This window comes from Condylostylus longicornis, unplaced genomic scaffold, assembly GCF_029603195.1.
Source record: "Condylostylus longicornis isolate FDR11 unplaced genomic scaffold, ASM2960319v2 ptg000100l, whole genome shotgun sequence".
Taxonomy (NCBI): domain Eukaryota; kingdom Metazoa; phylum Arthropoda; class Insecta; order Diptera; family Dolichopodidae; genus Condylostylus; species Condylostylus longicornis.
Genome location: NW_026578068.1, coordinates 127,814 through 143,878, shown reverse-complemented (window position 1 = coordinate 143,878; position 16,065 = coordinate 127,814). Strand labels below are relative to the sequence as shown.

The window sequence follows — 16,065 nt, the reverse complement described above, 5'->3', positions numbered from 1 at the left end:
ATTTTTTTTTACTATATTAGATAATAAACTAAAATATTTTTTTTAAAAAAAAGCATGCATACATAAATACATAACACGAGATATATCGTATGTATGTAATATATTAAATTTTAATATGATTTTAATATAATTTTAATATCAAATTATGTACATTACATATAGTATATTTCATTTAAAATTTTGCAAAATTTAAAATATATTAAAAGTATATTATTTTCTTTAAAATTTGTATGTATGTTTGTTTATTTAGAAAAAATTTGTTTTTTTTTCTCAAAAATACACCTAGGTCAAAAAGACGTTTACCTAGCATCATAAAGACATACAATCATAATTTTTCAATTATAATTTTCGGTTTGTTAATTAATTTTTTTAATTAGTGATACAAATATTATTTTATTTAATTAATTAAATTTTAAAATAACATATACATTATAATTTTAAATTCTAAAAATTTTAAAATTTTTAATATTAATTTTCTAACAATATCTAAGAAAATAAAAATACATTATTAAATATAAATAACATCTTTAAAAATTTTTTTTTTACATATTCCCATTTAAGTACATACTTACATACGCATATATAGGAATTGTATTTAATGAATTTTAAATTTTTTTTTAATATCGATATATTCAAACTTAATTTTTCAAATTTAACACGCATATATGTACATTGGGGTATGCACATATACATTGTAAAATTTAAGTGCATTGTGACCTTTCATATTGATATATTTTTTTTTTCTCTTACCTGAAGTGATCATACATTTATTTTTTTTAATTTTTGGTGAATACAGTAAAACCATTTTTTATTGAACGTTAATTTAATTAATGAATTTTAAGTAAAATATTATTATATTAAACAAGTGATCATACATTTATTTTTTTTTCATTTTTCGGTGAATACAGTAAAACTATTTTTTTTATTGAACGCTAATTTAATTAATGAATTTTAAATGAAAATAATACTAAATTAAACCAAGTTTTTCTTACCATTTTAAAAATTTTTTTTAAGTTTATGATTCGAGGATTCATATATTTTTATGAAATTATTTTGAGGAGATTCTTGAATTTGCAATAGCTATTTTTGCATCTATACTATTAAATTTTTTTGATTTAACTATTTTACAATTTTATACACTTACCAACCTATTAAGTGTACACTGAGCCCTATTAATACAATTCGTTTATTTTTAGAAGTATTAAAAATATTGATTTAATATCCAAGTTCAATTGAAAATTCTTCAATTTTTTTTTTCTTTTTTAACATTTTTGTAGTTTAGATTACCGTTCCGAAAATTTTTTTTTCATTTAAACATTTCATTTTAATTTGATACAAATTTTTCTTTGTTTTAAATTTTGTATTTTATAAAATCAATTTAAATATGTCGAATGACGAGAAAATACCTATCAAACAGACCCATTCTACAAATCCTTTGATGCCTCCGACTTCCGACCTTTTTCGGGCGAATCCTAGTGCTTTGGAGGAAGAAACAAATGCCGACTCAAACCCTTTCAGTCCTGCGACCGAGATAAAACACGAAGTAGACTCCGTGCGCGTTCGTTTACCCCCATTTTGGTCTGCCAACCCGGCGACCTGGTTCATTCAGGCGGAAGCGCAATTTACGGTTTATAGAATAACCAGTAGTGATACCAAATACTGTCTAACTGTATCTGCATTACCTCCAGATACACTAGATTCCGTGATCGATATTTTAAATAATCCACCAAGTTCGCAGCCGTATGAAACTCTAAAAGGGGCTCTCATGGAAAGACATTCGCTTTCCGAAATTAAAAAATTGGAATCTCTCCTGGATCGAGAAGATATCGGTGATCGTAGGCCATCCGAAGTCTTTAGGTCCATGCGGATGCTAGCGGGTAGCTCATTTAATGAAAGTATTATCAGAAACTTGTGGCTTCGTCGTTTACCGCGCAACATTTACATCACCTTACTGGCCGTGTGTGATAAGCCTATGAATGAGCTCACTTCTTTAGCAGATAAAATATATGAGGCTTCTCAATCCGCGCTTTTAAATGCAGTTTCGAAAACGAACAACGCGAATATATGCGCTAGCTCTCCAGTTTCGGGTCAACTCACCGACACTTCGTCTAATTTTGAAAATCGTTTGTCGAGGATTGAAGAAATGTTAGCAAAACTCAATACGGGATCAACTTTTCGAAGTCGTTCTAGAAGTCGGAATTCCAGTCGAAATAGGTCCGCCTCTGGACAACCCATGTGTGGGTACCACAAAAAATACGGGCGTGACGCGTTGAAATGTATAGGACGGTGTAGATTCTCTGCCTCCTTTCATAGGGCGAACGCTACTTCCACAAAAACGAACTCCCCAAACTAAAGCGCCCCGTTATTGTTGCGGCTAATAACGGGAATTACTCTTCACGCCGCTTATTCGTAAGAGACGTTAACAACGACATTTTATTTCTTGTCGACACGGGCGCTGACGTCTCTGTTATACCAAATCGGGGAAACATTGGATGTAAAAATCGGCCTTCGGACTTCTTGCTTTCTGCTGCAAACGGCACTCCTATACAAACTTACGGTACTAAACTACTTCAACTAAACATCGGATTGCGCAGGCAATTTTCACACGCTTTCGTCATCGCGTCAGTAGGTAGACCTATAATAGGGGCAGATTTTTTGGAACGTTTCGGGCTATTGGTCGATCTTAAGAACAAGAGATTGGTAGATCCAAGCACAAATATGTCGGTTGAGGTTTCGCAGGCTAATGTGGACGTTGTTACACCTTTGCATTATGTCGTGGAAAGTGAATACGGCGAAATTCTTAAAAATTATCCAACCCTTACTCAGGATTCAGATTATTCCCCACCTGTTAAACATTCGGTCGTTCATCACATCGTAACCAAGGGACAACTTCCTTTTTCCTCTCCACGTAGACTTGATTCAGTGCGTCATAAAACGGCTAAAATAGAATTCGAATATATGGTCAGCATTGGGATATGTAGACCTTCTTCGTCATCCGTTTCGTCGCCACTCCATATGGTTAAGAAGAAAAATAACGTCGATTGGCGGCCGTGCGGCGATTACCGGCGTCTGAACGCGGTCACGGTGCCAGATCGTTACCCTATTCCTCACATTCAAAACTTTTCCATGAATTTATTTGGCAAGCGTATCTTTTCAAAAATCGATCTTGTTAGGGCATATCATTTGATCCCTGTTTCCCAAGACGACATGCATAAAACGGCAATAACTACTCCTTTCGGCATGTTCGAATTTAGTCGTATGCCTTTCGGACTTCGAAATGCCGCTCAAACCTTCCAACGATTTATGGACGAGGTCACTCGCGGCCTCGATTTCCTATTTGTATATATCGACGACATTTTGGTCGCCAGTTCTACTCCATCTGAGCATAAGCAACACCTGCAAATCCTTTTTAAGCGTCTGTCCGAATATGATATTAAGATTAACAGTTCTAAGTGTGTCTTCGGTGTTTCGGAATTGGATTTCTTGAGTCACAAGATTTCTAGTGCTGGTATATTTCCTTCACAGGATCGCGTAGAGGCGATAGTTAACTTCCCGGTACCTAATTCAGTCCGCCAAATACAACGGTTTATAGGTATGGTTAACTATTACCATCGGTTCGTACCCGATCTTGCTAAATTACTTTCTCCTATTTACACTCATCTCTCTGAGTTACTTAGGAGGCCAAAAACTGCCAAAAACTTTAGTTGGCCTGAAAATCTCAATGACGCGTTTACGGCAGTTAAGGACGCTCTTGCCAAGATCACTCTTTTGGCACACCCACTTTCGGATGGAACATTTAGTATCGCTACGGATGCTTCTGATATTGCCGTCGGCGCTGTTTTGCAGCAGCAGCGTGATAACAACTGGGAACCACTCTCGTTCTTTTCGAGAAAACTCACCCCCGCCGAGCAAAAATATTCAGCTTTCGATCGCGAGCTACTTGCTATTTATTTAGCTATAAAACATTTTCGGTATTTCGTAGAAGGACGTGAATTTTCAATACTTACCGACCACAAACCTTTAGTAACGGCTCTTTTCACCAAAACCGAGCGAAGCCCGCGGCAAGCCAGGCACTTAGATTATATTTCGCAGTTCACGACTGATATACGTCACATTCGTGGTAGTGATAACGTTGTCGCTGATGGTTTATCGCGAATAGATAGTTTGGATTCTTCTTCCGGCAAATTCATTGTCGATCTTGGAAATGTTTCCAAAGCTCAGGAGACTGACGAGGAGTTAAAAACCCTTCTCTCTGACTCGTCATCGAGCTTCAAACTTCAAAAAATTTCGCTTCCTGGTTTGGACGTGTATTGCGAGGTCTCTACCTCGCGATATCGCCCTTACATTCCAAGTCCTTTGCGTCGCAGTATTTTCGAACACTTACATAGTTTTTCTCACCCGGCAATTCGCGCTTCGCGTAAGCTTGCAACGGATAAGTATTTTTGGCCGAGGATGAATGTTGACGTCGCGAAATGGACTAGAGCTTGTTTAGCTTGCCAAAGATCAAAAATTCAACGACACACAAAATCACAATTCGGGAAATTTGACCTACCTTCGGGCCGATTCGAACATATCCATATGGATCTAGTAGGCCCTTTACCGATTTCCGCTGGAAATTCATATATCTTAACAATTGTCGATCGTTTTTCGCGATGGCCTGAGGCTTACCCTATCAGGGACATGACCGCGTCGACAGTCGCGCGCACTTTCGCTGAAAATTATATTCCGCGATTCGGAACCCCATCTAGAATAACCACGGACCAGGGTTCACAATTTGAATCTAAGTTATTTGCAGAACTAACGAGTTTATTCGGTATTCAAAAGATCCACACGACCCCTTACCATCCTCAGTCGAACGGAATGGTAGAACGGTTTCACCGACAACTTAAATCCGCATTACGTGCCCGTGGTAACACGGTTCATTGGAGTTCCGAGCTCCCAATCGTGCTTTTAGGATTTCGGGCCGCAATCAAAGAAGATTTAGGATGCTCCCCGGCAGAAATGGTATACGGACAAAATCTCCGTTTACCTGGTGAGATTTTTGTCGACGAAAAACCAAATGTTAACGACTGCGACACTGTCATAACACGGCTTCGCGAAACTATGCGTAATCTAATTACGGCGGCGCCGAGAGAAACGGAACAAAAAGTTTTCATTCCAAAGGATTTACATAATTGTCAACACGTTTTCGTTCGGGTTGATAAAGTAAAAACGGGATTAACACCTCCTTATGACGGACCATTCAAGGTCATTAGAAGATTTAGAAAACATTTTGTGATAGATATTAACGGACGAAATTCTTCTATTTCAATTGACCGTTTGAAGCCTGCATTTAGCATTTTGGCGTCAGAGTCAAATAGTCACAAGGGTCCACGTCACGTTGAGTTTAAATAATTATTGGAGATGGATAAATTTTTCTTACCTTTATCATTTTTTTACTTTTAATTTTCATATTTCATACTACAAATTTTAATTCGAATCATATTAAAATTTTTTTTATCTCATTTTAAATACGTTAAATCTCGGGGGAGGGTGATGTTGAGATCTTTCTCACAAAAGGTTCTACACTCCTGACTTGATTTTTAAATTATTGAAAAACACTTTCTTGAATATTATCATACTCTCTTAAACTTGGCTTAATTATGTATATTTAAATTACCTACATAATGATTCACTTACACATTAGTAATTTAATTTAATTTCGAAAAATGAATTAACTGTAAAATTCATTTTTCTCTCATTATAATAGGTATAAATGATTTGAAATTATATACTTATTTTCTTACTCGATTAATGGTCACAGTGCAGTTAAATTGATTTAAAATAAGCATGTGTTTTCTTTTTAAGTTTAAAATAAAATAATTATAAGTCTTTCAAGTTGAATATTAAAAATTAGTGAGATGTAATAATAATAATTATAAATTAATTAATAATTATAAACTAAATTAATAATAAAGAACATTACAACTTAAAATAAAATCATTGCGATTTTTAATAAAATAAAAATAAAAATATAAAATGGTCTTCTTGCCAAAATATAGCAGGAAGCCATACCATCACATCGAAATAGACAACCGCGATTGAGGCCACTATTCTTAAAATTTATAATAATTGCGCGAAGCACATGGTTTTTCTAAACCCTAGAAAGCCTTTTAAGAAAAGAAAACTTAAAATTGCGCCAACCTGATTGTAATTAAAATAATGGTTTAAAATTTTCTATTTCTAATGCAATAATGGTTGATATTTTGCAATCAAAACCCATTCATGAAAATGGAGAAAAAAATTGAATTTGGCAATAATAACAAGTAAAAATTTACGTTTGACAAATTTGAGATTTTCATTCATAATATTTTTCTAATGAAAAAAATATTTTAATGAATTAAAATATTGAAAATTAAGAAATTTAAAAAAAACAAGTTAATTTTTCATTTTTTTGAATTTTTAATTTTATGATTTATTTTATTTGATTTGATTTTGAAATGATTTCATTGTGAAAAAGCCACCAACATTATAAAATTATAGAGTAGACAAAATACTCGTATATACGGAGATCAGACAAAATATATGAAAATTGTTTCGAATAAAAATTTTTTAATTAGAGTCTCGCATTGTGGCATATTTTAGTGTATATATACGAATAATATACTCGTGCCAATGAATTAATACAATATCTATATAAATATTAATTTTAGTGAAGAAAAACTTAAATTTCTGAATAAAATTTGAAAGCAATCATAATATTCATGAGGAACAATAATTTTCAAAAAAAAAAAAATTTTGTTACTAAAAGTTTAGTGACCTAATTTTAAAAATTATCATGCCAATAAATTTATGCAAACAAAATTTTTTTGATGTTGCGATTTGTTGTGGGTTGTGAACTTTTGTTTATTATTTGACATTTTGGTCTTTTCCGTGGTTCTTATCAGGATTTAAATGCAAGAAAAATAAAAATATTTATTATATTAAAGTATACAGAGATTGACATTAGAATTTTAAAAAATTTAATTTAAAAACTAGAATAAAGATAAAAAATCGGCCAATTAATATTGTTCAATAATTCATAGCATTTTAGAATTTAATTTTGTATTTATTAATATTATAGAATAAACATGAACTATATGAAATAGCCACCGGGACAATAAATGACTGAATTAAATATTCTTTGAATTATAATGGAATGGAAAAATTTTCTTATATTAAGTACGCCGCAAGAAGTAGCATGGGATGAACGAACATAAAAGATTAATTGCAGATTGAAGATTGGTCGGCTACTATATTTATAGCCCTTCATACGACTTTTCTAAAATCAATTCAACTGAATCTGCTTATTCAGCTGAATTCAGCTGGATTAACGTTTTAGTTACAAAGAGAATTATTGCTCTTCCATTAAAAACTCGGGTTTGGGAAAATTACTGCGATCCAATAACTTGTGATGCAGATCTTATTCTCACGATAAACACTTCAAATTTATCATAAGTCGAGTTAAGGAGTTGTGCGAAATCTATTTGTAATCTCAAAGCAAGCCAAGATAATCATGTACTTTATCTACACTATAATATTTTTACAAATTTTTTATAAAATCAATATTAAGTATAGATAAATCTTTTCTAATTTTTTCTTAGTTCCGAACGAAATTTTTTATTCCAATTTATGCCCAAAATTAGGTCAAATTAAATTATGAGTAAACGAAACACACCTTGGAATCTATGAAGCTGAACAAAATTAAGTTGAATGAAAATTCTCAATAATATTACTAAAAATTTCGTAACAATTTTTCTTTTTAACGGTGTATACTTACATAGCCAATTGTGAGGTACACAAAATTTTCCTTATAATATTTTCATTTCATTTTTCAATTTTTCTCCTCCCTGATTTCGCCATTTCAAAATTTACAAACGCTTACTTGTTAGTCTTCTTACTTATTACTTCATAATTTATTGCGTATAGAATGAAGAAATAATTATGATTTACTTTTGAATAAAATAATATCAACAAATTTTAATTTTTACATATACATACTCCTATATTAAGAAAAGTTCAAAAGGTTTTCCGGCTCATTGCCATAAAGGCGGGCAGTTCATAATCATTAGATTCATATTTTCCATGAAATATTGTTATTATTATTTGAACATAAAATATATAGTTGAGTGAGCGGTTGTTTTATGGTCGAATGGAATTTATTAATTTTTATTTATATTCATAAATCCAAAATAATCTATATATTAAGTTCTAAATAGTAAAAATATGTTTGTAATAATTTTAATGTTGTTCCAAATTGTGTAAGAATTATTTATAGATTTGATTAACATTCTGGTATGTATGTATGTATAGTTCGGATTCCATATTTCACAAAAGAAAAATTATTATTATATAGCGCGTTATGGAAATTCAAAATTTTTCTTTTCAATAATTTTGTATTTAAAGCAGACAAAAATAATCATAGAGTTGTGACATTATTTTTTGTGAACATAATGATTTTGAAATTTTTTAAATTTAATTTAATATTGAAAAGGGACTAATAATATTGCTAAATGAACCGGGAAAATATAATGCGCGCATAGTAATTTTATTATTATTTATGGCATTTATAAAACAGGGCGCTCTGATGTTAGAGAAAATATATTATATTTTTCCTTAAAAGTTCTCTTGCTTGATATATGATTTTATTGACATGGTAGTATTACGAAAGCTAAGATATATAATAGTATAAGTCAAAGAAGATTTTTAACATTGCATCGTAGATCATTGAACAAAATGATTATCATTTCTCTACCAAAACTATAGCAGTGACCTGAAATCTCAAAAAGCGCTCTATTATAACATCGCTTTAACAGGAGTTTTAACGTATCCTAATTGCTTTGCTTTAATATTTTCAATGTTATTCTCGTGGTTGACCACAAAATTCACCGAATTATTGATTTTTTGAAACTAAAATTTTTCCTCGTATTTTTATTTTTTCCAAAAAAAAAAATTTTTTTATTCAATTTCAATGTTGTATGCAATGTAGTAATGCTGAAAATTGTCAAAATTTCATGAAATTTTCATGCACATATATATTTTTAAAAGGTCTATTTATGATGAAATTTCGTGTTATGTTTTTAATTTCAATATTGCCATGAAACATAGAAAATGAGATGCTAATTGAATTTCCTGAAAATGAAATGCTATGGTTACCGAAGAAGTGAAACGGAATTTGTGTACAAATTTTGTGTTTAACTGTGGCAAAATAATGTGAAAAGTTTCCTTGAATGAAATTTAATTTTTAAAATTAATTTTGATTATTCTTTTTTTCAAAACTTTGATTTTCTTTCTTGTGAGAATTGCAATCTAACATAAATACGTCATAATTTATAATGATTATGAATTTTCTTTTTGCAGTTCTATTCGAAATTTAACAGAAAACATACACATGAAATGATTAAAGCAATTAAAAAAAAGATCACGATTTTTGTTATAGGTCGTAGGTACGCACGAAATGAACAAATTTGCGAAAATTTAAAATAAACAAATTCTAAGTTTAAGTTATGGAAGTAAGCCATGAATTCAGGCTCTTAGTAATTTTTTGTAGGGTATACCCCGAATTACCGAATTTTCTTAATATCATACAAAAAAATTGCCTTTTTAAAAAATTCAATTAATTAAATAGATAAATTTTAAAATAGCATTTAAGTCTCTTATTATTTTTCTATTCCGAAAAAATTCGGAGTAAATTCCGAAACTGAAAACAAAAATGTAAAAAAAAAACAATTTAATTACCTACTTCCATGTTATTTTTAAAATAAATTTTTTTTACAAGCTCTTAACAGACACTTTCAGCGGCATGCCATATAATTAGTGAACATAAAGTGAAGAATTTGAAATTTTTTTTTTTTAAATTTAAGACAAAATAAAATGGTTCTGGGCTTTTTATATCCAAAATTTTATGTGATATTTTATAAAATTTAAAGTATTCTAATCATGTTTTAAGTGTGGCATGTTGAGAAATAAGCAATGCTTCTGTGTTTTTATTTTTTAAAATTTTTAATTTTGGATGTTTAAATAAAAAGAAGAGAAGAAGAAAAAAATTATAAAAATGTCAGCGTTAATTTAATTTATTTTTAATCTGTTGCTCTTGAATGAATGAATTGGAATGAAATAAATGAATAATCCATATGCATTATGTATTTGAATATTTTATTTAAAATAAAAAAAAAATAAGGAAAAATTTTTATGTTAATTATAATTTATTTATTGAAAAACTTCTTTTTTAATGAAATTAATTTTAAGCAAGATGGTTTTTTTTATATTTGACATATTTTTTTTCATAAAAATAAGAAATATTAAGCTGTTTGCCCTACTAATATTTTAAGATCGTTACTAAATTAAATATATCGATTGTAGTAATTTTAAAACTTTTTTTTAAATTTTTGAATTAAAGTTTGGATCTTTAGAATTAAAGCAGAAGAATTCAACCATACGTTTACTGAGATGTATAGATGGTACCCTAGCTTAATAAATCCTTCACAAATTGTTAATTTAATTTACTTCTATCTATAACTTTACTATGTTTTTCTAATATAATGGCTGATCAACACGGGTTTTTAAAGGGTACACATAGGACACCTGGATCCGTTGTGGTATCCCCGAAGTTCTTCTTGTTCGCCCTCTATTTGAATCAGCCCCAAGTCTTCACGAAACGGCTAAGATCTCTAACATTTTTTTCCGCTAAGTCCGTAGCACAACCGAAGAAGTAAGACTCAAAAAATTTCTGCCTGGAGTTCGCCAGCGAAGGACATAACCATAGGAGATTGGTACTGGTTTTTCCTTCCTTTCGTCACAGAAGTTGCTATAGAGATGTTTTGTGGGGTTGCTCAACATCCTTCCATGTTCGCCAATCAGATAACAGCCCGTCAGAGCCACTATTATAGCATCGATATTCTCCCGTCGGAGAGATTTCAGGTCCCTTGTGCAAGTCCATCTTTGGCCACAATTTCCGCGTCGCGTTACATGTTGTTCTATTTACCATCATTCAGTTTGATCCGTTCCACAGCTTTGTTGCCTAATACAGAGGCATACACAGATTCTCCTTTCCAGATAGAATCAAGAGGATTGTTCTCTCGTTTAGTGGTAGTTAATGGTAAATAATATATCTTAACTACAAAGTACTTTCATCGTTTTACGATCCGAAGTTAACATTAATTTACACTTTCGTCACGCAATTTAATAGGTTCAGCACTCAAATTTTTTTTATAAGTATTTCATAATGTAATTCCATAATAAATACACGTTTAGCTTGTTGACTTTGAAAATTTATTGTATTATTTATTTAGTCACCATAAATCCTATAATATCATTATAAATTTGAGTTGTTAAATATAATTCCAACCTTATTATTAGAATTAAAAGAATATTAAATATAACAGTTCCAATGATAAATAAGCTCAATATTTTTTTTGTTTACTTTATTCAATTATATTTAAAGTTTTTTATATTCATTCAAAAGTGCATTTTAAATTAAGATTATCCCACTTTGTTTTTTTTTTTTTTTTGGTTTACTCAAATATTTTCCGTCGGCAATATAAATTTTTAACGCATTGCACTTTATCATCTAAAATAATTCCATAATAATAATTAAAATTTTTAGGTATTATTAGAATTTTGATATTAAGAAGCACTTAAATAATTAAATGACAAATACACAATAATGAGGCTTAAAAATAATTATTTTTAATCGGATGTACATATTGTAAATTAATATAAGTTAATAAAATTGGATTTTATTTGAAAATTTTTAAAGTATTTTTGTAATACGTCAATCATTACTTAAAATTTTTAAAAAATTTTTTCCCTTAAAAATCAACATTATAACATGAAAACCATAAAATTTTTTTCAAAATATAATTGACAATCAATCAATCAATGTTGTCAACTTTAAAATTGTGGTATATATAGAGTATAATGTAAATTGTTATGTTACGAATGTATAACACATTATTAAAATGTTGTAATTTACTAATGCACTTAATGTATATGTACGTATAACAATATGTAAAGTGTTGTGTGTAATTCGATGCAACATACATTCGCGTATATTGCGGTAAATATATATTTTAAAATATAATATTTATTAACATTACTCTGTTGACTTACATGTTGTTAAACCAGTATATGCTGGTCTTGCTGATGTTGTTGTCGGTAGAACATGAATATCACGACTATCCTGACGTCGAACTGAACGTATCGCTGGTACATTTGTTATCATTTTAACATCACCTGTTATTTCCTGTTTTTTGCACTATTTTATATTTAAGTATGTTATTAAATTTCAATTTTTATTATGTTTTTACTTTTTTTTTCTTATTATTCTTTAGTGTTAAAATTTTATCACGCTAGATATTTTCAATAAATTGTCACTTTTTTTTTTTTTAATATTTCAACATTTTATTGGAATAATTCATTAATTTCATTTTAATATTCAATAATAAATTTATAAAGATGAAGATCTTAATTTTTAATTGAAAATTTCACTATAATATACTAGAATTTATAGTAATTAATATTGATTGGTTAAATGTAAAAAAAAGAAAAGAAACTAGAACAAATGTTTTCCGAAAATTTTATTCCTTTCAATCATAATCGCAATAATTATAATTATGATAATAATGATAATAAAAATTAATAAATAATTATGAATGATTTGCCTTAAAATAACGGAAAGAAAAATCGAAATTAGAATATAAAACGAAAAATTTCGATTTATAATTATTTTTTCTTCTTATTTTTTCTTTATTTGTTTCACAATTATTTTGTTTCACTATGCCTTACGCCAAAAACAAAATTTTTTAATCTAATCATGCATAACTGTTGAACATTTAATCAGAAACTGAATTCTTCCAGTCAGAATTTTCATTTTAGTGATTATTTTGTGTTGCTATTGTTATTATTTTTATAGTTTTTCTTATATTGTATTTGGTATGAACACACATACACATATTAACATCACAAATGTAAACAAACCATATTCATAAAGAAAAGCAAATGAAAAAAATTTCAACGAGGAAAAATTTTGTGTTTTTGTTATTATTGTTTTTGTTTCAGTTTTCCATTTTCATAGCATAAAATACAATATTAGATGTATGCTGATGAATTTGAATTTTTCAAAAAAAGAAGTCTACTAGCTATTTCATACAAACATAATACAATATAAAAACGAGAATCGAAATTTCTTTTCTTGCAGAATGGACTAATATGCAAACATACAACGTGCGTATTTAATGTACGTACGAGTATATACATACATACATATAATACCTTGCGTATATTTGTAAATGACAGGAAAATACGTGCGAGAATGTTTGATTTTAGATTTTTTCGTAGGGAATTTGAGGTTAGAATAGAATTATGTATTATTATTTTGCGTATGGCAAAATAGGTTTATATAGGTATAGGTATATATATTACGCGTGTATTCAGTATTTTATTAGTTTCAGAAAGTGATAATAGTAGAAAAATGGAATCATGTTATTTAATATTGAAATTTTTCATATTTGGTTTCTATTTTCATTGTTATTATTTTTGGTTATTTCATTTTGAATAGCTCTGGATGAAACGCTATTTTCTATTATGATTAAGGATTTTTTTTTCTGTTTTCTTTTTTTCTTTGCTATTGACTTGGTTTTATTCATTATTATTTGTGTTTTGCCTTTAGATACTAACTTTTATTATCAATGCGTAAACAAAAAATTTTATTTGCACTCTATTCTAATTGCTGATTTTTTCCTTTATGATTAAGGTTATAGAAGCATGCCAACCGTAAATGTTTTTGAAATAAAAATTTAGTACCTTATCATTTTGCTCGTGATTTACACATGTGTTGTGATTAAGAGAAAGTGATTGGATACTACATAATCGATAATAATGTGTTCATTAATTTTTGATAGTCTGAATATTAAATTTAATTTAGGAAATGGTAAAAAGACCTTTCCTCGCATTGATTCTTAGCAGCTTTATTCCAGTCTTCTCATTATATTCTCTCAGGGTGACTCATCTAATCGGATGGCTCTTGATAAACTTTAGCGTTGTATTCGAGTCAGGTGTATCACAAAATTTTTCAAAAAATCTTGCTTTATATTGAGTCAATGTTTTATATCCGCACGTCATTAAAATTTTTAACATTTAGTAATACTGGCAAGATTTTATATACACAATATTTACTAAATGTATAGGCTATTCGTATTTTAATTGATTTTTGTTCTATTCCACAAATTTTGTGCTTATTTTTTATGTCATTGCTTGACTTTTCAAGAAATTAACAAATATTATGTGATCAAAAATATGTTTATAGGTATGCACATATAGTTTTGGTTCAAATTCATGACAAAATTATTACGAGAGATATTATGGCAAAATTTGTATGTGTACACAAATATAAGGTTTTTTCTGATAGCATTTTTTATCTTGAATATTATTTTAGATATAATTCTTCTTTTAAAAATTGTGAAGTGAGATAGAACAGATGACTTTCTATTTAATGTTAGGGTAATTTTGAACAGTTAATTTTTATTTGTCCGAAAGAAATTTTCGGAATTTTCCTTAATCCAAGATAAATTTGATCATGTAATTTTTCGGAATAAAAAACTCTACATAATATTATAGAAATTTTAAGTTTAATGAAAATGTAATGCAATATAAAATGTAATCTTTGAAATTTCATTAAATCTGAGAGCTATGAGCACAAAATAATTTTTTAAATCATGCACCAGTCATGAATCAATCTTAAATAGAATACTCACGACGTGACAAATTGTAATCCCATCCGTTTGCAATATTATATCTAGTACTTCTTTTTTTGGGGCAAAAAACTTTAAAAAATAATTAAACACATTTTTTTTTCTCCAACGTTTAAAAAAAACGTCTTTCTTTCTAATTAAAAAATTCCATTTTGCCAATTAAATTCTCCATAAATTTTTTTCCTTATTTCTATTAAATCCCAGACATATTTTATTTAATTAGCAACAGACCTTCATGGAAATATTTTAGAAGTAATAAATTTAGGTAGGTATATGAAAAGCAAAAAAAAAAAGAAAAAGTAAAAATTGTAAAAAAATTTCAAAGGTGTAAAATTTTATACAAAATGTACGCACATTTTCCGGGCGCTAATTTTTTTATCTAACGGGTGCACAAGAAAAAAAGAAAAACATTTTTTTTCCAGCAATAGATTTTATTTTTTGAATTTATTTTTTCCTTCCCTACTAAAAGCTATGCTTTACAATTACAACAATAATAATTTCATTTTCCGTCTTTTTTTTTTCTATTTTATTTGTTGTTTTGTTCTTGTGAATAATGATAACAGGTGTAAACATTTAAAATGTGTAAAAATAGAAGCTTTTCGCTGCTTTTTACACATATTTTGTTTTTCTTTTAAAAATTTTTACTTCGGAATTGAGATTTTCGTTCAGAATGCAATAAATATTTTTTGAAAAGTGTGTTTCATTAAGTATAGAACAGTTATAAAATATTCACAGTTTTGTAAGAAACCTTAGATTCATGAAATTCAAAGTATCCCACACATACGTTGTTGCAAGCTAATCTAAATTTGTAAATAAAAAGTCCCAAAATTTTCTTCTTTTTCAACATGGAATTTAGTAGACCACACGTCGGAACAGTAATGACTCATCATTCTCGCTTCATCTCTACTCCGCCATAATACTTTTGATATAATACTCGCTACTTGTGTCTGATCAAATTATACATTACAATCCTTGTTTTGTCGGGAAGATTTCAGAACATACAGGAGTCATGTATGTTAGTTTATTATTGAAAGGGTTTTCATAAACTTTTGTCGTTAATATTGAAGTTAACCATTTACTTGAAATTTGACACGAAAACATTAAAAATTCATTAACGATTCTTAAATTCAGCAATAAGAATCTCAGCAAAATGAAAATTTTTACGAGGTATTAAACTATTTTTACCTTGAGAATCCTCAGTATTCTCTGGTTGATCAAAATTTTCCATTTTGTTTTAAGTAATTTATTTTTTATTTACATTCACTTCAAAAAAGATCAAGTTAAAAGGTGTTCTCGC

General features: G+C 28.9%; 1 protein-coding gene and 1 long non-coding RNA gene across 3 annotated transcripts in view; one reads left to right on the top strand and one right to left on the bottom strand.

Moving 5' to 3' along the window:
• Positions 1-12,364, bottom strand: part of LOC129614065 (band 7 protein AGAP004871-like) — a 34,553-nt gene extending 22,189 nt beyond the window's left edge. Inside the window, exon 1 of one of the 2 annotated variants that reach the window (XM_055528453.1) lies at positions 12,130-12,364. In XM_055528453.1, coding sequence (XP_055384428.1) covers positions 12,130-12,241 — 112 coding nt within the window. In that variant the 5' untranslated portion in view covers positions 12,242-12,364. The remainder of the gene's footprint in view (positions 1-12,129) is intronic. The other variant, XM_055528452.1, reaches the window with a different exon arrangement.
• The window catches only part of LOC129614066 (uncharacterized), a 186,659-nt gene that overhangs the window by 84,424 nt on the left and 86,170 nt on the right, over positions 1-16,065 (top strand). The gene's annotated exons all lie outside the window — the stretch shown is intronic.